General features: G+C 39.8%; 1 protein-coding gene across 1 annotated transcript in view; it reads right to left on the reverse strand.

The window, feature by feature from the left end:
* Nucleotides 1–27,206, reverse strand: part of LOC117512664 (protein kinase C-binding protein 1-like) — a 61,538-nt gene that overhangs the window by 22,775 nt on the left and 11,557 nt on the right. Inside the window, 9 exon segments of the mRNA XM_034172811.1 lie at nt 3–118; nt 560–637; nt 733–788; nt 869–956; nt 1,082–1,174; nt 1,317–1,430; nt 3,943–4,010; nt 4,013–4,085; nt 22,730–22,893. Of these exon segments, the coding sequence (XP_034028702.1) occupies nt 3–118; nt 560–637; nt 733–788; nt 869–956; nt 1,082–1,174; nt 1,317–1,430; nt 3,943–4,010; nt 4,013–4,085; nt 22,730–22,893 (850 nt within the window).

The raw sequence follows: 27,206 nt of genomic DNA on the forward strand, positions 1-27,206 counted from the left end.
ACCTGTCATGTTGTCCAAAGAAGCGAGCGTCTACCTGCCCATCCTTTTCTCGAAGTGCTTTTGCTGGCCAGAATGGAAAGCCCTTTAGCTTAGCCCAAACAAGAGGGTGGGGTTGACTCTGTCAGGCACAAAGACAAACAACTGAGTACACCATAGACCTATACTGCAATTTAATGATTCTATTTTAGTTAAGGGCCAGTTCTTTCCAAATGTTCAAGTGTAAAACACGACCCCAAACTGTACTTTTCAGCCCCATGGAGGTCTTTTTGTTTTCTAGCCACTGTCTTCTGCTTATACCATTAGGGTGCTGGAAACCATCTCAGCATAAATTGCATGGCACACCCTGGACAGACAGCCAGTCCATCACAGGGTGTTTTTGTTTTGAAACCTTGACACAAAAGTATGAACTTACAACATATAAAGAACTCAACAGAGCTGAAAGACAGGATTTGGGTGCCCCGTTTTAAACTTCGAAGAGACTACGAAGGACTGCCCCTTAAAAATGTTTAAACTCTAAAACAATCTGTTGAAATCTTGGTATTTACAATTGTTGACCTACACATGGCTCACAAAACCAGTTGTCCCTTTTTTGGCAAGAAGACAGGTAACACTCTGGACACACCTCAATCTCATTCATCTAAAGATGTATGTTGAATGACAAAAAAAGACATTACTTAGACAGTCAATCAAAAATATGTGTAGAAATGTGTTGTGTAAATGAAATTACTTTACCTCGTGTTCACAAATTTTGACAATGACCTTTGCAGTTGCTGTTAATTTATGATTGCCTGAAACAAAGATGCACACTTTATTTTTAATGGCCATATGAGCGCTGCAGGAAATCCCAGATGGATTAATTGTAGCCTACCTCCATTATAAATGATGCAATTGTGCAAGATCCATTTCATATCAGCAAGAAAGGCTTCGGTGCAGCCGTACATTTTCTTTTTGATATTCTGTTTGAAAATGAAAAGAATTCAAAGTTAAGGCACTTCAAGGAGAAATTATAATCTACCTAAAAGTTATGTAAATGACCCCCACCCCTTTCGTTTGTGCAAATAAAATGGGAATAAAAAGGCACCTTCTCCAAAGTACACAGGTCCATAGGGTGGAAGATGTACTCTGCATAATCTGGGTGCTGTTCTAAAGACACAGGCTTCTGAAAAGGCTCCGTCTGTTCAAGTTAGACAAAGATGAACAAAAAGGAACAGAGACATGAGTCAAACCTTCACCGTTATCACTTGGATAAATACCAGATAACATATTCTGTGTTAGCGAGAAAAAGCACTGTAAGACGCACATGAAGCAAGTCTTACCCCAGGCTGTTTAATCTTTTGTAGTGCGAATTTGAGCAAATAGGACAACTGGTCTATTGTCAACATCGTCATCGCTTTGCTCTGAGTTTCAATGCATTCAGCAACAGTTATTTTCTGCAAATCAAGAAAATTAATTAAAATTTTAAATTAAATTAAAGAAGAAGGAAAAAAGATTAGCTAATCATCAATTTCTGTCTAAACCAATGTAAAGTGCAAAGGACACATTTCAAAGCAGGTATGAGAACTGATGAGATTTTATCAATATCAATGCCATTATTGATTCGGATGATCAGTCTGATTCTTTATTGATTTCCACTCAATTTTCTGTGTAGGAAGTTGTAGATTTACACGTTTTCAGCTCAAAGCAGCTATTTTCCTTCTTGCTAGATACAGCGTTTGGAGTCATGCATGAGCTTTTGCAACACCGAACTGTCAGAAAACCATGGCAGCAATAAAAAGAGCAAACAGAGATTTTTGACATCCGCTAATCCAGATCCGGCTCCCCTCCAAAATGCGTAGAGTCTTCAGGCCCTAAATATCCATCCGTGGTGCAAATTTGGTGAAAGTCCTTGAAGTAGTTTTGACGTACCCTTCAAAGCCTATATAAAGTGAAATCTTGATCCAGATCCAGATCACTTCCAAAATTCAGTGGAGTCTTCCATACGCTAATACAGTAGTGTTCAGAATAATAGTAGTGCTATGTGACTAAAAAGAGTAATACAGGTTTTGAGTATATTTCTTATTGTTACATGGGAAACAAGGTACCAGTAGATTCAGTAGAGTCTCACAAATCCAACAAGACCAAGTATTCATGATATGCACACTCTTAAGCTATGAAATTGGTCTATTAGTAAAAAAAAAAAAAAAAAAAAGGTAGAAAAGGCGATGTTCACAATAATAGTAGTGTGGCATTCAGTCAGTGAGTTCGTCAATTTTGTGGAACAAACAGGTGTGAATCAGGTGTCTCCTATGTAAAGATGATCGCCAATGCTTTAAAATGGACAAAAAACAGAGACACGTGGAAGAAAAACAGAAACAACCATCAAAATGGATAGAAGAATAACCAGAATGGCAAAGGCTCACCCATTGATCAGCTCTTGGATGATCAAAGACAGTCTGGAGTTACCTGTAAGTGCTGTGACAGTTAGAAGACACCTGTGTGAGCTATTTATGTGCAAGAATCCCCTGCAAAGTCCCTCTGTTAAATAAAAGACGTGCAGAAGAGGTTACAATTTGCCAAAGAACACATCAACTGGCCTAAAGTGAAATGGAGGAATATTTTGTGGACTGATGAGAGTAAAACTGTTCTTTTTGGGTACAAGGGCTACAGACAGTTTGTGAGATGACCCCCAAACTCTGAATTCAAGCCACAGTTCACAGTGAAGACAGTGAAGCATCATGATATGTGCATGTTTCTCCTACTATGGTGCTGGGCCTATATATTGCATACCAGGTATCATGGATCAGTTTGGATATGTCAAAATACTTGAAGAGGTCATGTTGCCTTATGCTGAAGAGGGACATGCCCTTGAAATGGGTGTGTCAACAAGACAATGACCCCAAGCACACTAGTAAACAAGCAAAATCTTGGTTTCCAAACCAACAAAATTAATGTTTTGGAGTGGCCTGCCGAATCCCGGACCAATTTCATAGCCTTAAGAGTGTGCATATCATGAATGCTTGGTGCTTGGTCCTTGTTGGATTTGTGAGAATCTACTGGTACCTTGTTTCCCATGTAACAATAATAAATACTCAAAACCTGGATTAATCTTTTTAGTCACATAGCACTACTATTATTCTGAACATTACTGTATCTATCTGTAGTGCAAATTTGGTGAGAGTCCTTGAAGTCGTTCTGATGTAACCTTTCAAGGGGTACATAAAGTGAAACTTGATCCAGAATCCAGATCACCTCCAAAATTTAAAGGAGCTTCCATGAATTATTATCTATCTGTGTTGAAAAATTGCGTCAAAAACCCGTGCATGGTTTTGAAGTAATCCTGCTAAAAGTAACCCTTCAAATCCTATATAAAGTGAAACTTCATCCAGCATCTTGATCACCTCCAATATTTAATGGAGTCTTCCTTGGTCTAACATCTATCTGTGATGAAAATTTTGTCAAAATCTGTGCAGTAGTTGTGACGTAATCTTGCTAACAGCCAGACAGACAAATAAATAAATGCTGATGATGTTATTACATCCTTGGCGGACGTAATAAGAGGAGTAGATTAAAGCTGAGGCTATGATTCTGACGGACTGAACACCTTTGAACTGGATCTCATTCCAGTACCCATGCTATGGAAAAAAGAAGAAAGACGACATGCTAAGAATATTTCCTCGAGATTCAACTCCACCAGCACATCTTAAATTAAACAGTGTGACAGCTATTAATCATGCGCACAGACGTGTCACATCATGTGCCATAGATTCTATAGGCTTTTTTTAATTAGTCAATAAAGCAACAGATTTAACTAATTTCTTAAAGTGTTCCTAGTCTCTGACTTGCTCACATGCCATAACGTGACAGACAATATGATGCTCCTAGTATCGACAACACAAGGCAAGGTCGAGCCTTAAAGAGCCACAAGCATGTACATGGCACACACAAACGTTTTTAGCGAGGTACCTCACACTCTGGACAGAACCAGTCGCCCTCCGGGCTCGGCTGTAGTTGAGGGCACTTGGCGTGGTACACCTGGGGCAGAGCTCACAGCAGAGCACCTGGCCCTCGCGGTGGCACAGCCAGCAGTAGAAGTCATTCCTGCCGTCCTGTGGTACAACATCAACAGGGGTCTGTGGTGAGTGCTGGCTGCTTCAGATAGTAAAAGGGACCATGTCTTAGCTCTGACCTGAAATGCAGGCAAGAGAAACATGGGCAGGTTTCAAAAAACACGCAGAAACAAACACAAAAGGTGCAGTGCAACAGAAACAAGGCAGCAGTAAGGCAGGGCAAGCAGCACGCAGGACAACGAAGCAGACACAAAACAGGACTATTTTTAAGGCATTAAATAAACTCATACTAAATCTGAATATATTGATTGTCTAACTGCTTCAGCCTGTGAGTGAAAGCAGACTAAACCGGCAGGTCTAGGGTGTAGGCCTGAGGCAAAAATGACATTAGGCCTTTTTTTCTTTGTTGTTTAAAGCAGAGAACAGAACGACTGTCTCTGATAAGTTCCAAATCGATATGTTCCTGTAACCAAATTTTTGAACACTGAACACACCCCCAGATGGTTCACAGTCCAAATTACGGCACTAGATGAGGGGAAACACTGTACAAAAAGCTAGAGGCCGTCTTTCGTGACCCCTGTAATCATTGTGCGGTTTAACTTTAGTCATGGAAAAAGTCTAATGCCAGGAGGGTTGAAACTATTTTCATGGCAAACTTCATACAACAAAGGCTAGGAGTACAGTTTAAATATAGTGGGCTTTTATCAGGTGATAAAATTCTTAAAAAAAAATAAAATAAAGGATTTACACAGTATCATAGTATCTTAGCAAACATATAAATAACATTTACTGCATAAATGGAGTGAGAAAATATTTTTTTACATTTCTCTAGTTTCAAGACATATACAAATTTATAAAAAAAAATACAATAAACTGACAACAACAACAGATTAATGTCACAAACCAAATATCTGAACATCAAACAGCTACCATAGTGTGTTCACATTATTGTGGGAATAACATTGTGTGCATTTCCTCAATGGTTGTTCATGTGGTGCATTGCAATAGTGTTGGGCACAGGAATGCACTTTGCACAATGGAGGCACACCAAATATAAATTTGTTGTACTCTGACCTCATAAATGCTCTGAAGTCTGTACATGCAACCAGTCAGTGTGGAGTGGAACGGTGACTGTGCTCCTAAAGGAGGAGAGGCTAATGATAACATATGTGTTTGAATTTTCAGAATTGTGCAACAACAAATTTGTTTTCTGTCGAGACTAAAAAGATCTGTCCTGATGGAACACTAGATAGCAACGAATTGGTACTAGTGCATCAGATAACTGAAAAAAAATCTTTCAAATGGTGATGCAAGTACTGACTTTAGCACAAATACTCCTTAGACATTACCCTTTGAAAAGGCAGGGTGTCCACTTGAATTCTCAATAGGCAGCCAGGTCGGGGTCAATTGAAGAATTACACAGGGGGTCGAAATTAAAAGATGCTCCAATCATATTGAAAACTACACCACATTATTTGTCTACCACAGAGATTCCAAAAAGGTATAGTTTTGGACTAACTGTGACTGAATTTTATGGGAGTTACGAGGCAAAAACAGCAACAATAGTGACAAAGGTCAATCTCAGTTTGTACAGGGGTCAAAAGTTAAAGTTGCTCTAATTTTGGGGAAAAAAATTAATACAAATTATTGGTTGAGTTAATAGGATTCTCAAAAAGAATAGTTTGCACCATGTGTCATACTTACTTATGTTACAGGGTAACATATGTTACATGTCATAGAATCCAATGGACATCAACATTGTTTGACCTTTACTTTGGAGACCAAGCATTCAACACAGTCAGAACTGTTATGTGTCGGACGCAGCTCGGAGAACCGACCAGCGTGTTGAAGGACCCAGTATGAAATAGCAGAGCACGGTACAAAGGCTACTGAATTTAATACATAACAGTGATACAAAAAATAACAAAAGAAAGTGCGGTCTGGCGTGGTGCGCTCCCAGCAGCGCTAACGGTCCGGAGCCAGAAGCTGTTCGGACCCAAGGACCCCGCCGGTACCCCCCAGGTGGCCGCAACAAACCGAGTCTGTGAAAGAAGGAACCATTATGTGAGTCCACACTCTACACACAGAGAGAACACTTAAAGGTGTACAAACAGCAAACACTTCCTGGCTTGATTACTAATCAGCTTCCCAACCTGCAGGCATGGAACATCCAGTTCACAAAACTCCACTGCAGTGGAAGCCGATACATGACTAACAGACAGCTCAATATAATAAAGGTGTGAGGGACCCACATTTACTGACTGTATAAATGTTAGTCACAAAATCTAACATACTCAGGAAGTGTGCTTGACGAGCGTGAGACCTCCCCCCTCCTCTTTACAGACCGTGCATCAAACCCTGGACGTTCTCTGCATCCACTGATGATGAGATGGCTCCCGAGACGACGATCTCACCCGTCTGGTCACAAGGTCGAGTCTCTGGTAAATACACACTGTATACTCCAGTCTTAAATGCCACCATGTTCCAATCCATATAGATGCACCTCAGCTGTGAGTCCTGACGGCCTCAGGTGATCAGGGTGAGGTCCTGATAACCTCAGCAAACACAGCCACTCAGTCCCAAATGCAAGCCACCTGGAAGGAAAAACAAAAGACAGAAACAAAAAGGCAGCCAGGCCCCCCAGCCATACAACACAGAACTATTCCATCTATTAATCCTATTAGCTCAACCAATAATTTGCACCACCTTTTACCAAAATTGGAGAAATTCTAACTTTTGTCCCCTGTAGAAACTGAAAGTGACCTTTCTCACCATAACATTCAGTCTGGTCCAAACTATACCTTTTTGAAATCGTCATAATCAGGTAAATAATATGGAATACCTTTCAATATGATTGGAGCATTTTTAAATTTTAACCCCTGTGTAATTCTTTAATTGACCCCTACCTGGCTGTCTACTGAAAATTCAAGTGGACACTCTGCTTTTTCAAAAGAGAAATGTCTGAGGAGTATTTGTGCCAAATTTGGTGAATGCATTGCCCTTTGAAGGATTCCTTTGTAAATATTCTATTATCTGCTGCATTATACTGTAAAGTCCAGGGTAAAGTATTTTGGCTGACATTTGACTCCTCCTTGATTGACTCGGGGGTGGGGGGAAGTAGGTCAAAACTGAGGCCCTCTGAGCTCACATGAGACGGTTGCTGGAAGAACTTACATCTCAAATATTTGGCATTGAGCAATGCAATGGTATGTATTATGTGGTGACCCTGAAAATATAGGTAAACATAAACCTGCCCAGAGATGGTCAGCCTTTAAATGCAGCCGTTCAGTTTGGCATTTAAAAAAATAAGATAAAATAGTGGCAGCTAATAGTGTAACTGCTGTATGGAGTTCAGCTGATGACATAGCTAATCCTAGCAATGTTTGAATGGGTGTAAAGTAAAAGAAAGTGCAGCACCAGTGACAGCTGTCCACAGATCAATGTGAGCACATGATTTCAACAATGTGAACACACTTTCACAGAAAGGCACTCAAAACATGTCACACCCAAACTTTCATTCTTGAAACCAGCAGAATACACAGCTGAAATCTCAAAGGCAATATGATGAATATTTGTAAGTTTCCAGATATCTTCAATGTCACATAATGTGAAATGCAATTAGTTTTAGAAAAAAACAGATGTGGGCTTTTTTTTGTTTTGCTTTTAATACATGTGGCCTTAAGACACATTGCTTTAACTCATCATTCACCTTTCTGTCTTACTATCTGGGCACTTTCATGTTAAAGGGTACCAACGTGCATCACAGAAGATCAAAAATAAAATAAATCCTATTTAGAAATTATGTTTATCATAGAAATGAACCCCCAACAAAAGCAGAACCATCTATGCCATTGGACTCTGATGCATTCATCTCTCCAAAAATCCCTTCTGAATTTGGCACCACACTTTGTCTTGTCAGGGACAAAATTTTTTATGAAGTCACATTCTGCAACATGTACAACACTACTGCAGTATTATGTCTAATTTTAAAACCCTTTTAAATAAAGGTCGAGGCATTTTGTAAGGTAACTGTAAAAAAAAGAAACAAATCTGGTGTGGTTCTATCTTTACCTCAGCCAACAAAGATGGGTGTAGGTTATGTTTTCAAACCGGTTCGTTTGTTTTTGAACAGCCTGTAACCCACAATTTTTCATATATCGTTATGAAATTTTTACAGAGGATTCCATATCCTGATAGGCAAGAGCTAATTCAATTTTCAAAGCCATAGGTCAAAGTCAAGAAAAAACTATTAGAAAATCCCTATCTTTTAACATTAAATGAATTTTCAAATATTCATAACTCTGTCAAAAAAGACTGAATTTCTTTCATATTCGACCATGTTCTGTAGGATGGCATCCTTTATTGACTGACAGTTTGATCCAGATATGATCCAGATTACAGATTTTGTGGCCACTAAAACTTCCATTTAATGTATATTTTACATTATATCTTAATCTTTGGTGGCATCTCCCATCGGGACTTGGGGACTTCTAATCCCTATGCAGGACATATGTTCCTGTATATGATTCCTGACACTTGTATGTGCCTCTCAGTCTACACTGTCCCAGAGTGTATCCTGCTACTATGTGCTGGGCTGTCTCTGGGGCACACTGACACAGCCTGTAACTTGGGTCTTGTCAGCTGTGGTAGACATCTGCCTCTATGGATCTGGTCCTTAGGGCTTGTTCTTGTGCTGCCATGATCAGAGCTTCTGTACTGTCCTTTAGGCCAGTCTTTTCTAACCACTGGTAGGTCTTCTTGATATCAAGCACTTTATCTGTCGATGGTACATCTAATGGAGCACTTTGTCTTCCACGACAACCCCTCCTCCTTTTTAAAAAAAATTGCACTATATATGCATGCGCACACACAAATGTATGCAAAAGTTTGGGCACCCCTGATAATTTTCATGATTTTCCTTTATAAATCATTGGTTGTCTGGATCAGAAATTTCAGTTAAATATATCATATAGCAGACGAACACACTGATATTTGAGAAGTTAAATGAAGTTTCTAGTATTTACAGAAAGTGTGCAACACAAAATTGGTTTGGTAAGCTCTTTGACCCTTGACCTCCTTACACAGGTGAATCCAATCATGAGAAAGGGTATTTAAGGTGGCCATTTGCAAATGTTTCCCCCTCTTTGCATCTCTTCTAATGAGTGGCAACATGGGAGCCTCTAAAAGCCTCTCAAATGACCTGAAAACAAAGACCTACAACAGGAGCTTGCTGCAGATAGAGTCTCTGTGCATTGTTCGACTATACAGTGCACTTTGCACAAGGAAATGCTGTATGATGCTGTTATGCAGAGGAAGCCTTTTCTGCGTACACACCACAAACAGAGTCGCTTGAGGTATGCTAAAGCACACTTGGACAAGCCAGCTTCATTTTGGAATAAGGTGCTGTGGACTGATGAAACTAAAATTGAGTTATTTGGACATACAATGGGGTAAAAAAGTATTTAGTCAATCCCTGATTGTGCAAGTTCTCCTACTTAGAAAGATGAGAGAGGTCTGTAATTTTCATCATAGGTACGCTTCAACTGTGAGAGACAAAATAAAAATTCCAGGAAATCACACTGTAGGATTTTAAAAAAAATTGTAAATGATGGTGGAAAATAAGTATTTGGTCACCCACAAACAAGCAAGATTTCTGGCTCTCACAGACCTCTAACTTCTCTTTCTGTCCTCCATGTGTTACCTGAATTAATGGCATCTGTTGGAACTTGTTATCTGTATAAAAGACACCTGTCCACAGCCTCAAACAGTCAGACACCAAACTCAACTATGGCCAACACCAAAGAGCTGTCGAAAGACACCAGGAAGAAAACTGTACATGTGCACAAGGCTGGGAAGAATGAGTCTACAATAGTCAAGCAGGTTGGTGTGAATAAATCAACTGTGGGAGCAATTGTAAGAAAATGGAAGACCATACAAGACCACTGATAATCTCCCTCGATCTGGGACTCCATGCAAGATGTCATCCCGTGGGGTCAAAATGATCATGAAAACGGTGAACAAAAATCCCAGAACTACATGGAGGGACCTGATGAATGACCTGCAGAGAGCTCGGACCAAGTAACAAGGCTACACACTGCACAGAGAGGGACTCAAATCCTGCAGTGCCAGGCATGTCCCTCTGCTTAAGCCAGTACATGTCCAGGCCCATCTGAAGTTTGCCAGAGAGCATATGGATGATCCAGAGAGGATTGGGAGAATATCATGTGGTCAGATGAAACCAAATAGAACTTTTTAGTAAAAACTCAACTAGTCATGTTTGGAAGAAGAAGAATGCTGAGTTGCATTACAAGAACACCATACCTACTGTGTGAAGCACGGGGGTAGAAACATCATGCTTTGGGGCTGTTGTTCTGCAAAGGGAACAGGACGACTGATCTGTGTTAAGGGAAGAATGAACGTGGCCATGTATCATGAGATTTTACGCCAAAACCTCCTTCCATCAGTGAGAGCACTGAAGATGCAACGTCGCTGGGTCTTCCAGCATGACAATGATCCCAAACACACTGCTCAGGCAACAAAGGAGTGGCTCTGTAAAAAGCATTTCAAGGTCCTGGACTGGCCAAGCCAGTCTCCAGACATCAACCCCATAGAAAATTTGTTGAGGGAGTTGAACATCCATGTTGCTCAGTGACAACCCCAATACATCACTGTTCTAGAGGAGATCTGCATGGAGGAATGGGCCAAAATACCAGCTACACTGTGTGCAAACCCGGTGAAGACTTACAGGAAATGTTTGACCTCTGTCATTGCCAATAAAGATTACATTACAAAGTACTGAGTTGAACTTTTGTTATTGACCAAATACTTATTTTCCACCATAATTTACAAGTAAATTCTTTAAAAATCCTACAATGTGATTTCCTGGATTTTTTTTTTTCTTATTTTGTCTCTCATAATTGAAGTGTACCTGTTTTTTTTTCCATATGTATTTACTGGTTTTATTTTAAAGAGAATAAAAACAATAGAAGGGAAACAGAACATGAACATTGGCCTCTTCACCTAACAAATACAGATACTCCCAATTTAAAATGAAATTGCTCTGTGCATAATAGCTGAAACCTCAAGTCCAGCGTATTTCCAAAAAGGCCTTATGATGCAGCCGACATGTCAATTAGTCCAAAGAAACAAAGCCAAAGATCATCTTCTGCCACTGAGTCAAAGAAGGAGTCTGGTCTGAGATCGAATTAACCAAAATACATTTCCTAGCACAAAAGGACAACATTTTATACAATTTCCTGTTATACTTCCCCTGTACAACAGGGTCAACCACACCAAGTAATAAATATTTGGGGTTATTGTTCAAATCAAGAGATAAAATTTTATTTAGTTCTTGGCCAATTGTTTTCCAGAATTGTTTCACTTTTGAACAGGTCCAAAAGCAATGTGTGAGGGTACCAGTTTCAGTCTTGCATTTTAAACAAATTGGGGAGGAACTAGAATTTAATTTATTGCACCGAAAGGGGGAAATATGGGCTCTGTGAAGAATTAAAAACTGAGTAGCTTTAACCCTATTACAGACACAAAGTGGTTTTGCATTACTCCAAGCTGTTTCCCACTCCTCATCGGTAATCTAGTTAAGCTCACTCTCCCAAAGTCCCTTCAGGAAAGATGTGTCTGCGGTAGTACAGTCTTTTAGAATATTATAAAAACACTTTTATAGAACTAGGTGACCCTGTGAGGAAAATTTGTCTTTCAATGTCTGTTTTCCCAAAATTTAAATCTGCAGTATCTTTCTTGACAAAGTCTCTTACCTGGAGGTATTGATAAAAGTCTCTCCTTGAGATATCATATTTCTTTGTAAAATTCTACGCTTAGTCCATCTGGGCCTGGGGATCGACCAGACTGCAATCCTTTAATAGCACTGAGGAGCTCGTTTTTAGATATTGGGACATTGAGAGAACTTCTCTGCTCCTCTGACAGACATGGAAGGGTCAGGGAAGAAAAGAAGGCATCCATTTTCTCAAGACAATCAGGTGGTTCTTCGTATTTATATAAATTTACATAAAAACATTGAAATGTATTGTTAATGTTTAATGTATCAAAAGTTTGACCCTGATGATCTATTACAGAGGAAATAGACTGTGAATCTGCCTTTTTATTTGTTAAATATGCCAAATATTTTCCTGCTTTATCACCAAATTCATACAGCTTTTGTTTTGCGAATATAATTTGGTTTTGAGCTTCACCTGTCAAAAGTGTGTCTAGGGTACCTAAGCGCTGATATCGCTTTAATTTTATGAGCAGTTGGGGTTTGTATGTATTTTCCCTCAGCACGCTTTAACTTAGATTCAAGAATCTTTCTTTGTTCAGTTTGCTTACGCCTTTTACAACCCCTGGCAAAAATTATGGAATCACCGGCCTCGGAGGATGTTCATTCAGTTGTTTAATTTTGTAGAAAAAAAAGCAGATCACAGACATGACACAAAACTAAAGTCATTTCAAATGGCAACTTTCTGGCTTTAAGAAACACTATAAGAAATCAGGAAAAAAAATTGTGGCAGTCAGTAATGGTTACTTTTTTTAGACCAAGCACAGGGAAAAAAATATGGAATCACTGAAGTGCTGAACCTCTTTTGGGCTGTTGAACACTTTGCTCGATCTGCAGAAAGTTACCTTTAGTAGAGCTGGGTATAATTGCCTGTAAGCAGCGTCGAGTGCCCGGAGTTGCTTCTTCACCGCGTCGTAGCCCTTCCTCTTACAAGCCAAAGCGGGTGACATGTCAGGGAAAAACATTACAGTGGCGCCTTCGTGCATCACCGTCTGACCATTCCGTCCAATGTCCCAAGAAGCATTCATCACTTGTTGTTTATCCTGGTAGTTGTGGAAGCGCACAATCACAGATCTAGGCTACTGTGTAGGAGCGGGCTTGGGTCCGGTGACACAATGCGCCCTGTCAAGCTTGATTCGCCCCTCTTTCGTTTTGATGCGCACCTCAAGTGTACCTATGTTGAAAATTACAGACCTCTCTCATCTTTCTAAGTAGGAGAACTTGCACAATCAAGGACTGACTAAATACTTTTTTACCCCACTGTAACAATGGGCAGTATGCATTGCTGAAAAAGAATACAGCATTCCAAGAAAAACGCTTGCTACCTACAGTAAAATTTGGAGGTGGTTCCATCATGCTGTGGGGCTGTGTGGCCAGTGCAGGTACTGGAAATCTTGTTAAAGCTGAGGGGCATATGGATTCCAGTCAATATCACCAGATTCGTGAGAACAATGTTCATGAATCAGTGACAAAGTTAAAGTTGCGCCGGGGCTGGATCTTTCAACAAGACAACGACCCTAAACACTGCTCAAAATCTACAAGGTATTCATGCAGAGGAACAAGTACAACGTTCTGGAAAGGCCATCTCAGTCCCCAGACCATCTGTGGTTTGATTTTAAGCAGGCTGTCCATGCTCGGAAACCAACAAACCTGAGATGTGTTGTAAAGAAGAACGGTCCAAAATAGTTTTAACCAGAATCCAGACTCTCATTGGACGCTATAGGAAGCATTTAGAGGCTGTTATTTCTGCAAAAGGAGGATCTACTAAATATTGATGTATTTTTTTTCTGTTGGGGTGCCCAAATTTATGCACCTGCCTAATTTTGTTTAAATAATTATTGCACACTTTCTGTAAATCCTATAAACTTCATTTCACTTCTCAAATATCACTCTGTCTGCTATATGATATAGTTAACTGAAATTGCTGATCCAAACAACCAATGATTTACGATCCTCGTATAAAGGAAAATCACGGAAATCATCAGGGGTGCTCAAACTTTTACATAAAACTATAGATAGTCTCGCCTTAATTTTTTAACAATGGAAATTGAAATATACACGTCTGACACAAATTTACAAAACGGGCATATTTCCATCCATAACCTTTAAAAAAAACTCATGGTAGAACTTAAATAATTGGCAAGATTATTCACCACGTGGGCCTGATATAAGAGAAACTAATATTACTGAAATAAACTAAAGAATCTAGTCACAATCTATATTATAATAGCCAAGCGGCCTCTGTGTATATGAGTGCATGCGTGGCCTCTTTCGCGGAAAACTGGGGTTTCTGACATTTGCCACTTGGTATGCGTAAGTATTTTGGGTCAAGGATGCATGCTGCGGACTTCCAAGATGGCGGAGAGGCGAGTGGCAGCATAAACCACCAGCTCCCAGTGGGCCCGACTCCCCCGTAGAAATTTACCACTATATAACTACAGGAAGATTGTCAAAGAAGCTTGACGGGGGAAATATGGGGAGAACGAGAGGAAACCCACAGTCGAACCCTGAAGATGTCAATTCGAGCAAAATTGACGATCCTACCGCGCGTGCTAATGCTAGCTCTAGTATTAGCAACCAAGCCGACTACACTCTTTTAGAGGCTATGAGAGCTAGCATCATTGCCGAAATCAAAGACGTCCGTCCCAACTTCAGAAAAGATGTTAAAGAAGCCTCAGGAGAGATCAGGAAAGAACTTTCAGACTTCAGAGAGGAGATGCAAACAACGCTCAACACCATTACCTCTGATCTCAAAGTAATGGAAAAGTGGATCGATGAAGTTGAACAGAGTGGCGGAGATTGAGGAGTTTAGCGCTGAAGTAAAAGAAATACTCTCTCACACAGCTGAACTACAAGACCACGTCCAAACTCAACTCATAGATTTGGAGTCCCGCTCACGTCGAAACAACATACGCATCCACGGCATGAAAGAAGGAGTGGAAGGGGATAACATTACAGAATTTATTGAAAGATTCATAAAGACTGAACTTTCTCCCCTAACTCTCCCCTGGGAATACAAAGATGCCACCGTTCCCTCGGTCCTAAGCCACCACCGGACTCCAACCCTAGATCTGTGGTAATACATTTTCTCGAATTCAAGACCAAGGAGCTTGTGCTTCACACCGCCTGGAATAAGAAGGATATTCAGTGCAATGGAAGACGCCTTTTCTTTGGGCAGGATTACACCAGTGATACACTGGCGAAGAGAAAGGCATATGTCCACATCAGAAGGACGCTGAAAGAAAAAAAACATCCGGTTTCAAACGCTTCACCCGGCACGGCTTCGTGTACACCTCAACACAGGTACGATGATCTACAAGGATGCACAGGAGGCCGACGCAGACCTAAAAAGCAGAGGCATTATCGATGTAGCAACCCCGACCCCCGAGATGCAGCCAACCGGGAAAAGGTTGACACGAGCGGCGTGGTACGCTACAGGAGCAACACGCCGTAATAGAGACCAGGCTGAAATACATTCAGGAAAAGCTGAAGGGATTCCGGCGCGAGAGTACTGCATAAAGAGAGGAGGGGAACCACTTCTACAGCCACGAATGGGACTCTCAACTTGATAAGTATTTGCACGTATTGGCGTTTTCTCTTGTTTTAAGTAACAGTAAACGTAGCCCGTCCTCTGGGTAACTCCACCTGCTCTCTCTAATAATGCGCACTGCTCTGACTGAAACAACTCAGAGACCCCAGCTCGCATCACGACAGGCCCCACCTCCTCGAAGGGACTCCCCTTTCAGCCCAGAAGTGAGGATTGCACTTCAGACATGGAGGTCACTTTTGTTTTATGTTCATAACTGTTATAATTGTTCTTTATTGTTCAGACCAACACTTTTCCTTTTGTTTTCAAGCCATCTAGTTTTCAGAAATATTTGTAAAAAAAAGTGTGCTTCTCTTGGAGGAGAAATGGATAGGCAGAAATATAATATCATAACACTTAATCTAAATGGCTTGCACAATCCTACCAAACTGAGCAAAGTTATTGCTAAAATGAAACGTGAAAAGCAGGATGTGATTTTTTTTTTTTTGGCAAGAGACTCATCTTTCAGATGAGGAACATGAAAAACTCAAAAAGCTAGGTTTTAAACATTCATATTATAAAAAAAAGTAATTCAAGAGGAGTAGCAATTCTTATTTCTAATAAAGTAAACTTCCAGTTCTCCTCCCAGATTTCTGATAAAGAAGGCTGTTATGTTTTAGTGAAAGGTTTTATTGATCATAAAGAAGTCACGTTATTGAATGTGTATAGACCACCAGGGAAGGATAAGCAGCTAATTAGGAGGGTTTTTGACTTGATATGTCTTGAAACATCAGGGGTGTTGATATGTGGCGGAGACTGGAACCTCAACTTACAACAATTATTAGACTCCTCAAACAGTTCTAAAAAAAAAAAAAATGACCTGAAGCGCTGCAAGTTAAAAAAATGCTGAAGGAATTAGGTATGATTGACGTCTGGAGACATCTACATCCAGGTGAAAAAGGATTTACTTTTTTCTCGCACTCTCATTCAATGTTCTCCAGACGACTTTTTTTTTTACGCTAAATTCAGATAGGCACAGGATAATATATTGTAACATAGGAGTCAGTTTTGTCTCAGATCATGCTGGAGTCTGTTTGGTTTTACATCTAGATATGAAACATAAGGAGACTCTCTGAAGACTTAACTCTAGTTTCCTTAATGAACCGCCATTTCTAGAATATGTTGAACAAGAATTTAACAGTTACATTTTTCATAACGATAAAGGGGACATTTCACCCAGTGTGTTATGGGATGCTGCTAAGGCAGTTCTCAAAGGCAAATTAATAATGTGGTCATCTAACAGGAAAAAAGAAAAAGAAAAACAGATTAAGGACATGGTTGTTCAGCTTAAACATTTGGAAGAGAAACATGAAAAACAACAATGAAGAGACTTTAAAGGAATTATCCTGTGTGCGTCAGATTCTAAATGATTTATATGAGAACCAAATAGACAAGAAGGCCAAATTTGTCAAGTAAAATTATTATGAAAATGGCCCTAAAGCCAAAAAACTACTTGCCTGGAGGGCATGTAAACAACAGGCTGATAGGTTTATACACAAAGTAAAAAATCCTCAGACCAATGAGATGCAATACAATTTAGAAGCTATACAACATGGCTTACTATTCCAATTTATACTCCCAACCCAAAGCAGCTGATTCAACATTGGTAGAACATTTCTTGACCTCCTTGGATTTACCGTCAATTGGAACGGAACAAAATAATACAATTATGCGAGAAATAACAGAAGAGGAAATTAATAAAGTAATATCAAACTTGAAGAGCAATAAAATGCCAGGCCCAGACGGTTTCCCACCTGAATGGTTCAAAAGTTTCAGATATATAATTACTCCACTATTAACATCTTGTTTTAACTATGTGCTGAGGGGAGGGCCTCCACCACCATCTTGGAAGCAGGCTCTTATTTCAGTGATACCAAAAATCGGTAAAGACACAACAGAATGCAGTTCTTATAGACCTATACCCGTTTTAAATGTAGATTATAACATTTTTGCTACTATATTGGCTAAAAGATTAGAAAATATAATACCTGATACCGACCAGACAGGTTTTGTCAAAAACAGACAAACACATGATAATGTGCGTCGAGCACTCCACCTCCTCAACCAAATGAAAACTGCAAAATCAATAGCTCTTAGCCTTGACGCTGAAAAGGCGTTCAATTCCGTCAGATGGGAGTTTTTATATTTAACCTTAAACGCTTTTGGTTTTAATAGTCAAATAATTGCCTGTCTGAGCTCCTTGTACACCTCACCCACAGCCAGGATAAAAGTGAATGGTGACCTGTCAGACTTGGTTTCCCTTAAGCGTGGTTGTAGGCATGGATGCCCGCTCAGCCCAGCTATTTTTGCTTTATTTATTGAACCACTGGCACAGGCCATTCATGAATCTAAGGACATTACAGGTATCTATATATATGGCTCTGAGCACAAGGTTTGTTTGTATGAGGACGACTTGTTGGTGACACTTACTGAACCTGACAATAGCCTCCCACTACTGATTTCTTTACTTAACACATTTGGTTCATATTCTGGCTACAAGTTAAACCTCCATAAAACACAAATACTTGCATTTAACTACAGACCAAATAAAAATACTGTTAAACTTTTAAAGGGCAATTGGAATAGGAGTCAAATTAAATATTTAGGAGTTCAACTGCCTAAAGATTTGAGTGACCTCTGTCACGGCTCTCCCCTGCCTGTTGTGGGAGGCTCCCCATGGCAGGCAGGAGTGGGGCCGCCTGAGTGGTGGCACCTGTGCTGTTAAATTGTTTGTGCTGTGCTCATTCACTCTCTCTGCTCTCTCCCCACCAGGTAACACATTTGGTTTGTCTTCAGTTCATCTTTCATTCCAGTTACCTTTGGTTTTCACATGCCAACACATTTGCACTCACATATTCACTCGCATTCCGCATTCATGCACTGCATACACCACTGATTCTTACTCACATTTGCATACCTTGTATTTATGTTGCATTTTATTGTTTGTCAAATAAACCATTTTAATTGGCCTGAACCTCTTGAGTCATTTAACCATAATTACATCCCTCTAACTACTAAGATTAAGAAAGACCTTAAACGATGGTTACTACTGCCACTGAATATGCATAACTGAACTGAACTACTAAAATGATTGTGCTGCCCAAATTGCTTTACTTATTTCTTGCTTTGCCAGTTGAAGTGCCCTCCAAGCAATTTGTTGAATGGAACAGAATGTTCTCAAACTTTGTCTGGAATAAACGGAGTCCAAGAATAAGGTTTGAAACACTGCAACTGCCTAAAAATGAAGGTGGTATGGCAGTCCCGTGCTTAAAAAAAATTACTATAAAGCTGCCCAGCTCAGGGTTCTGATTGCATGGTGTGACCCATTATGTGATGCCAAGTGGAAAGAAATAGATCAAGCTGAAATTCAAACTCCTCTCCCGTCGGTTTTAGGGGATAAACCATTACTGCTCTTGTTTTTAAATAAGGTGTCTAACCTGATTAAGGTACCACTTGGCATCTGGCTTAAAGAACTCAAAAACAAGACCACGGAAGATGATGCTAAAATCCTACGCTGGCCAGCATATGACTCCGAATTTATCCCTGCAAAAGTTGATAATAGGTTTAAACTATTGTGTAATAAGGGCATCACTGCATATTGGAAAATATCTTCCCCAACGGGTTTAATGTCTTTTCAACAATTATCAGATAATTGTGATCTGGAAAAGGATTTTTTTTTTTTTTTTTTTTTGGTATTTGCAGTAACAACACCATTTCAATGCAGATATTGCCAAGAAGCAGGATAGACAGCCACTAATTGACATTTTTATAGATGCATGCAAAGGGAAACTGACAAAAAACAGATATCTTGAACTTGCTCAATAATGCAGATGAGAAAGAAAAAAAAATCTACAAATTATATTAAGCTCAGATGGGGAAAAAGATGATAAAATAAAAATTTCTGATGAAGAATGGGCAAACATTTGCAAAACAGCTGCAACCACCTCAAGCTCCGATCTGTGGAGGGAGTTCTCTTGGAAGAATGTAGTGCATTTTTTTATTACATCTCGGGTTAAAGAACTGCAAACCAAAAATGTTGAACATGGCAAAGGTTGGCGGAAATGTGGACCTTTTTCTGTTGGTCATTTTCATATCTTCTGGGAATGCCCTAAATCTCACCTTATTGGACAGAGGTGGCTAAGATTACACAATTGATCATGGGACTACAAATAGGGAAGAGTTTTTGTACATTTTATTTGGGCAACATTCCAACCTCTTTGAGAAAACAGGCCCAGTACATGCTACAAATATTACAGGCATCCAGTAAAAAGGCTATACGAGTAACTCAGAAATGATTGAAAGAGGAACCACCAACCACCAAGGACTGGATAGACATAATACACAAGCTTTATGTAACGGAGTGACTAACCTTTTCCATCAGACATTTCTCTGATAAATGTAAACAATATTGGAAGAAATGGAACCTTTTTTCTGAACAAAATTAAATTATTCCTTTTGTCATAAAACCTGGGGGAGGGGGAAAAGGAAAAAAAGGAAAAGAAAAGGGGGAAAGAAAGGAGGGAAAAGAGGAAAAAAGTGTAACCTTGATCCGAATGGCTTGGAAATGTTTTGACTTTGACTGTCTATGATGTTATACTTTTAAAGCTTTCTAGATGGCATCTTTTTTTTTTTTAATATGTCGGTCTTATGTTCTTATTGTGTTTGAAATTAGAAAATGTTCAATAAAAACATTGTTTAAAAAAAAGGATGCACGCTGCAAAAACAAAGTTGATAGGAGTAATATTTTTGGAGAAATTAGCAAAATTACCTAACAGTGAACAATGGACATTGGGCTGCAATGCATCATGGGAGTTTGGGGTTTTAAATGTTATTACGGTTCATGTAAGTTTAACATGTTAGTGTTATTGATTTATTGTGTTTTTGTAGTTCAATTGGTTAGGTCAGTTTTGTTACGTGTCATGTTGCCATTACATGAATGAAAAGTGCATTGCTTCTGATGTCTTCCGCCACCATTTCTGTTTGCGAGTGTGTAAAAATTAAAAGCACCTGCTTGTAGCAGAATGCAGAAAAGACAAAAAGCTCTGTGTGCGTGCATGTGTATAACTTCGATCACAGACAAACTGGGGAGAGCTGACATTTGCCGTTTGGTTTGTTTATGGATTTTGGGTGAAGGATGAACGCTGCCAAACGGAAAGTTGACTAATATTATTGAAGAAACTATGGATATTAGCCAACAACATTGAACAATGTGATAACTACATTTTGGACTCTTTCTGTTACCAGCAGGGGGCGGTAAATTAGGGCCCGAGTAGGAAAAAGTCCTACGAGGACCCTATTGTAATTGCACTGTTTATTATTATTATCACTTTTAAAATCCAAATTTCAGCCCTTTCCCATGCTCCAAAACTCAAACTTTGTAAAGTCGTCCGGCCGGATCCGAAATTCGATATTTTGGGGGTCGTGCACATGGTCACAGCGAAATCGCAAAATAGTGCCCCCTAGAAGTTTTCAAAAACCCCTCCTCATTGGGGTTTTTTTTGTCGTAGCCTAATGAAATTCGGTACACATATTTACCATGCTAGGACGCACAAAAAAGTCTGTTACCGTCATGGTGAAATGTCAACAGGAAGTCGGCCATTTTGATTTTAAGTTTCGATATTGAGCTCATTTTTGCAGTTTTCGGCCATTTCCACTACTTACATTTGAACGAACTCGTCCTAGGGATTTCATCCAATCATCTTCAAATTTGGTCAACATCATCAGGACACAATGGTGATCAAAATTTATCAAACGAATGTAATTAGGTCAAAAGGTGTGGCTGCTAGGATTCGTCAAACTTTGGCGAGCTTTTCGGAGGGCGCCGTTTCACTTCGAACGCCCACATACTTAATTGTAGATCCTTCAAACTTGCTGGACATGATGAGGGCTCTGCCCTGAACATCTGCATATATTGACTTCCCACCTCTGCCATAGCGCCCCCCGGTGGTAACTGGAAATGTCCTATTTTTACTTTAACAGGTCCTGATGTCACATAGTTAACCCAATCTACTTCAGTCCACTTCTAAAACATGCAGAACAAGTTGGTGAACGTAGGCAATGAACGCTGTGAAGTTAGGACAAATGGCGCCCGTGTGGCGGCGTGCCGAATATTGACTCCGTGGTTAGAGCAAGCTTTTTCCAACTCAGTTAGCTAAGGTCAAACCTTTACTAAACGCAAAGATTTTGAGAAAACCATCCATGATTTTATCAGCTCACGTTTGGACTATTGTAATGCTGTATACACTGGACTTAGTCAAGCCTCTCTTCACCGTCTGCAACTGGTGCAGAATGCGGCTGCTCACCTCCTCACCAGCACTCGCAAACACGACCATATCACATCAGTTCTTTACTCCCTCCACTGGCTCCCGGTTCAGTTCCGAATACAATTTAAGCTCTTGATGTTCATCTATAGTTCAATCCATGGCCGCACCACCTTACCTCAGTGACATTTTGACCCCTCACCAGCCCAGCAGAGCCTTGCGCTCCTCAGACCAACACCTGCTGGTGGTTCCAAGGTCGAGGTATAGACAGTGGTGCGATCGTGCCTTTGCCGTGTCAGGTCTTAAACTCTGGAACCCTCTTCTTCTGGAGTTACGCTCCATCTCATCCCTGCTCCTGTTCAAAGTCAGGCTGAAAACCTATTTGTTTCAAATGGCATTGACACATAGAGCTGTGACTCCCTGGGAACTGACAACTGTAATATATTTTAGATGTATATGTTTATCTTATGGTTGTTTTTAACTATGTGCAGGACTTTGATCAACTTTGGTTGCTGCAAAGCGCTTTAGAAATAAAACTTGATTGCATTGATGAATAATCTATATATTAAAAGCATGAAGGTGTAATTTCATTTAGTAAGTTCAATGTAAGTACATAAAGTAAAAAAGTTTGTAATTAAAAAGGAAATAAAAGGGTTGAGTTCTTCTAAAAACTGTTGCGGTCTAAAGTTGTAAAAACATTCTGGACTCACGCCATTCCAACTCATTATAGAATCGTTGCACAATTTATTACCACCCTTGAAAAATATCAGCTACCTCTTTTATAAGCACTACCCAATCTAGAGCCTGTGGATCCCAATGGGCAATGCACTAGTTTCACTATTAATCCCCATTTTTCACTATGTACCCTTTAATGTGAAAGTGCCCAACTCTGACTTTCTGCAAACCCACATCTCATAATACCTTTGGCTTCACCATCTGGATTAGTTACAGTATCAATGTCTAAGAAAATCCCTCTTCGACTGGAAATGGACAGACCCACTCACAGCCTTTGAAGACCTGCCAGATATCAAGTACACTGGAGCCTTACCTGGTCTTTGTTGTTACAATTGATGGCTCCAGGCTTCTTCTTTTTCTTGAGAGGGCTGGGGGAGCTGTCTGACGGGGAATGTCCATTGGAGGAATGGGTGGGACTCTGCGCCTTTCTCTTCTGTGGTACTACTGCCCGTTCTGCTGATCCTGGTGGATCAGGGACTGGGTACAGAAAAGCAATTGATTACATGCAAGAACTAAATAGTTACTGTTGTTATATCAGCACACTGCACAAACTTTACAGCACTGAAAAATGTACGCAACTGTTAATTAACTAGTCTTGGAATGAATAAAGGGAAAAGAACACACCCACACACATAGGTCTTTCTCATAATTTGTTCAGTGCTTGTAGGATGTTCCTAATGATGTCAAAGACCACTTGAACACAACCATTTTCAGAGGGGTTCCCAAATACACAAACATGTTAAGACCATGTCACTTGGCAAGGTCTATTCATATTACGGTGTAGGGCTAGTTACTGGCAAGGACCTCACGATATGATACACTGCAATACTTTACGACAAATTTAAAAACCGGGCCGAGAATACAACTTGTGCACGACCCTGGGAAATCCAATATTTACAGTGGACATGCACCTAAGATGAAAATTTCAGACCCTCCATGATTTCTAAGTGGGAGAACTTGCAAATCGCAGGGTGTTCAAATACTTATTTTCCTCACTGTACGTCACATTACAGTGATAATTCAGACAAAATTTCCATTCCAATTTATTCAAATGTTATTTGCATTGTGGTGTCACTGAGCACACTAGTTTAAGACACCATAAAAATCAAACGAAGATAAAGTGTAAATATTCTTACTGTATAACTGGAATAAAACACATGTAGAGGCCAGATCATCATGTGAAAGAAGTGCGTATGTGATTCTTCAACTCTAATTCCTGGGCAATAAGCCAAGTGTGCATCCTGAAGGAGCATGTACAAACTCAGCCTCGCTCTTGTCTGTTTAGCAAACACTGACCAAACCCAGGTAGCGCTATTGTGTGTGTAATTGGAGACATGTAGCTTTAACTGTGTTTAAACCTGAAGCCTTAAGTTCAGGTTCAAGTGTAAACATGACTGGTGCACACTGCGCTGTTGTTGACTGTGCAAACGACTATTATAGAGTAGAAAGATGGCGTAATAGGCAGTGCAAGATTCGAAATTGTGATCACAAAGATCCAGACTGTACATGCAAACCATCGTTTGTTTTACATAACTTTAAAACAAAGAAGAAAAACCCCGAAGGTCGCAAGAGATGCATTAAAATAGTAAATTTGTCAATTATAGTTATCACAGTCAAGTAACAGTTACTTTTCTGAGTACTCAATCTTAAAAATAACCAAGTTAGATTACTAGTTACATTCAGCAGCTGCCGGCAAGTTGTCCAAAGTTGCTAATGAAGTAGCTGTATGAAGTAACATTTCAAAGTAACTGTGACAACACTGGTCAGGACAGTTGGTTTGTCTTCAGGACAGACACAAACGCCCACCACAGCATCACTTCGTCGTGGCTGTGCCTAGAACTTGCCGACACTTTCCCGTCGGTTTAAAACAAAAAACTGCACAATTGACAAACGTCCTTTAGTGTTGTTTGGATTTGGATAGAGTTTTGACACAATCGTGGACACACACACAGACATATTTTAGTGTCAAGTTCACGGCGAAACAATGAGGTTTCTTTATCCTCTTTGAGCCCACACTGACTGAGGAGGAGCGCATAAAGAAATAGACAAATAGCTCAGGTGCTGAAATTTAGAAAGAACTCAATTTGAAAAGCTGTGATGTGATACACAAAACCAGACATGCCTGGATTATTTTTTAATCTACACACAAAGTTGTGTTTTGTTTTTGTTTTTAGGGGAGGTGATGGTCTAGTGGTTAAAGCGTTGGGCTTGAAACCAGAGGATCCTCGATTCAAATCCCAGCCTGACTGAAAATCACTAAGGGCCCTTGGGCAAGGTCCTTAATCCCCTTGTTGCTCCTGGTGTGTTGTGAGCACCTTGTATGCAGCACCCTCACATTCAGGGTGAATGTGAGGCATTACTTGTAAAGCGCTTTGAGCCTCTGATGCAGATGGAAAAGCGCTATATAATAAATGCAGTCCATTTACCATGCATCTTTTGCACACAAAAACATGGGTGAGCCAAAGGGGGGCAGTGTAGTTTTCAAATGTGTCTTTTTGCAAGCCTCAATGCCAGACATAAACAGCAGAAAACTCCTTTTACACAGATGTCCATCTTGACAGCCTCAAGTGATCTCTATCATTTTACAAAAGGTAAAATGTGAGGCACCATGTACACAGTCCACACAGCGCATTCAAATACTCCAAAATACTCAGGATTTCACTCCACCTCCTCGTGTAAAACCTGTCCTGTCCAAATTAATTATGCAATAAGGAATTTATTAATCAGTCAAGCTACACACATCAAGACCACCTGTCCTGCATACATAAACATATGTTTAGATGTTTTGTGTACTATTTTGTGCACACAAAGTATGTGGCAAAGACGTACAGTGCGATTTTCAAATGCACCATGCGCTTCCATGGTTGCTAAACACTGAGAAACTCCTTTTACACAGATGCTTATTTTCACACAATATTAATAGAACCTGAAGTCATTTCACTGTATCATTAAACAGAAGGCAAAATGTGCACACTGCATGGATATGCACAGTCCATGGTGCATTCCAATGCAGAAAAAGGCTGAGGATTTCTAGTAATAGTTACTTCACCCCCACCTCCCCATATGAAGCCTGTTCTACCCGAATAATTCATGAAATAAAAAAATTATCCATCAATGAATCATGCTGCACTCATAAGATTTTCATGGAAACAGAAAAGGTAAGATTTTGCAGCTCTTTGAGCACTCAATCCTTGGGCCATTGTTGTTTCTTTTGTACATTAATGACAGATGTTTGGTTTCCAAGTCCGCAAGTTGTATTTTATTTCCTGATGATACGACTGTGTTTTGTAGTGGGGATCATTTGGGACAGCTCCAGGACACGATGAAGAATGAATTACAGAAACTTGAACATTGGTTCGATTCAAACAAATTATCGCTCTGTTTTGGTAAAACAAGTGTATCATATTTGGTAATAATCCAGGATCTTAAGCAGAAGTTTATTATTACATGATATTGAAATTGTAACAAATACAAATTTCTTGGTGTTTATATTGATGATAAATTAAGCTGGAAAACACATTTTAATTGTTAAATCTAAAATGTCAAAAGTCATTGCACAAGACTTCCTCTCCCAACATTCTTTGGCCATTTTGTATCATACATTACTTGTTCCATATATGACAAAATGTATTGAGGTTTGGGGAAATACATATAGAACTAATAACAATCCAGTAATTTTTTTGCAAAAGAAAGCTAGAAGAATTATCAATAACAAGCCATATAATGAGCCAACGAATCCATTATTTGCTTGTTTACAAATTTTTAAATTCTGGGACTTGGTTGATTAAATCACAATACATGAAGTGTATGAAGTCAAAAATAAACTTTTGCCTGAACATGTCCAGGATGCATTTAAAATGAGGGATTCCAGCTATAACTTGAGAGGAACATTATTATTTGAGAAATTAAAGATCCGAACTACTGTAAAAAGTCATTGAGTTTCCATTAAAGGTGTTCATATTTAGAATAATTGTCCTGATAATAATAATAAATTACTTGGTACCTTAGTTGGCTTTAAAAGGCTTTACAAAAATAATATACTTACCTGCTATAGTTTGAATAATTAGGTTTAATATTTTTTGTTGTGGCACGGGAAAGGGAAGTCTGAGGTCCCCTGCTGGAGCTGTTGCCCCCGTGACCCGAACCTGGAAAAGCGATTGAAGATGAGTGAGTGATTTTTTTGTTGTGCTTGGGATTGCAGACTGTTGCTCGTTTGATTGTGTTTTGAGAGGAGCTTTCAGGCTCCTCTCCTGTGGAACCAGCTCCCAATTCGGATTAGGGAGACAGACACCCTCTCTACTTTTAAGATTAAGCTTAAAACTTTCCTTTTTGCTAAAGCTTATAGTTAGGGCTGGATCAGGTGACCCTGAACCAGCCCTTAGTTATGCTGCTGTAGACTTAGACTGCTGGGGGGTTCCCATGATGCACTGAGTGTTTCTTTTTATTCACCTCTTTTTGCTCTGTATGCACCACTCTGCATTTAATCATTAGTGATTGATCTCTGCTCCCCTCCACAGCATGTCGTTTTCCTGGTTCTCTCCCTCAGCCCCAACCAGTCCCAGCAGAAGACTGCCCCTCCCTGAGCCTGGTTCTGCTGGAGGTTTCTTCCTGTTAAAAGGGAGTTTTTCCTTCCCACTGTCGCCAAGTGCTTGCTCATCATCATCATCACTCTTGTTTGGTCAGTGCTCCAGTTTGTCCTCACCACATGCAGGTGTGGCAGAGTCAGCACTGTGCCACAGAAAACCTTTTGGAAGTCTGGCAGTTAAGGAGCTTCATATAATCAGCAACAA

The sequence above is a fragment of the Thalassophryne amazonica genome, chromosome 6 (assembly GCF_902500255.1).
Source record: "Thalassophryne amazonica chromosome 6, fThaAma1.1, whole genome shotgun sequence".
NCBI lineage: Eukaryota > Metazoa > Chordata > Actinopteri > Batrachoidiformes > Batrachoididae > Thalassophryne > Thalassophryne amazonica.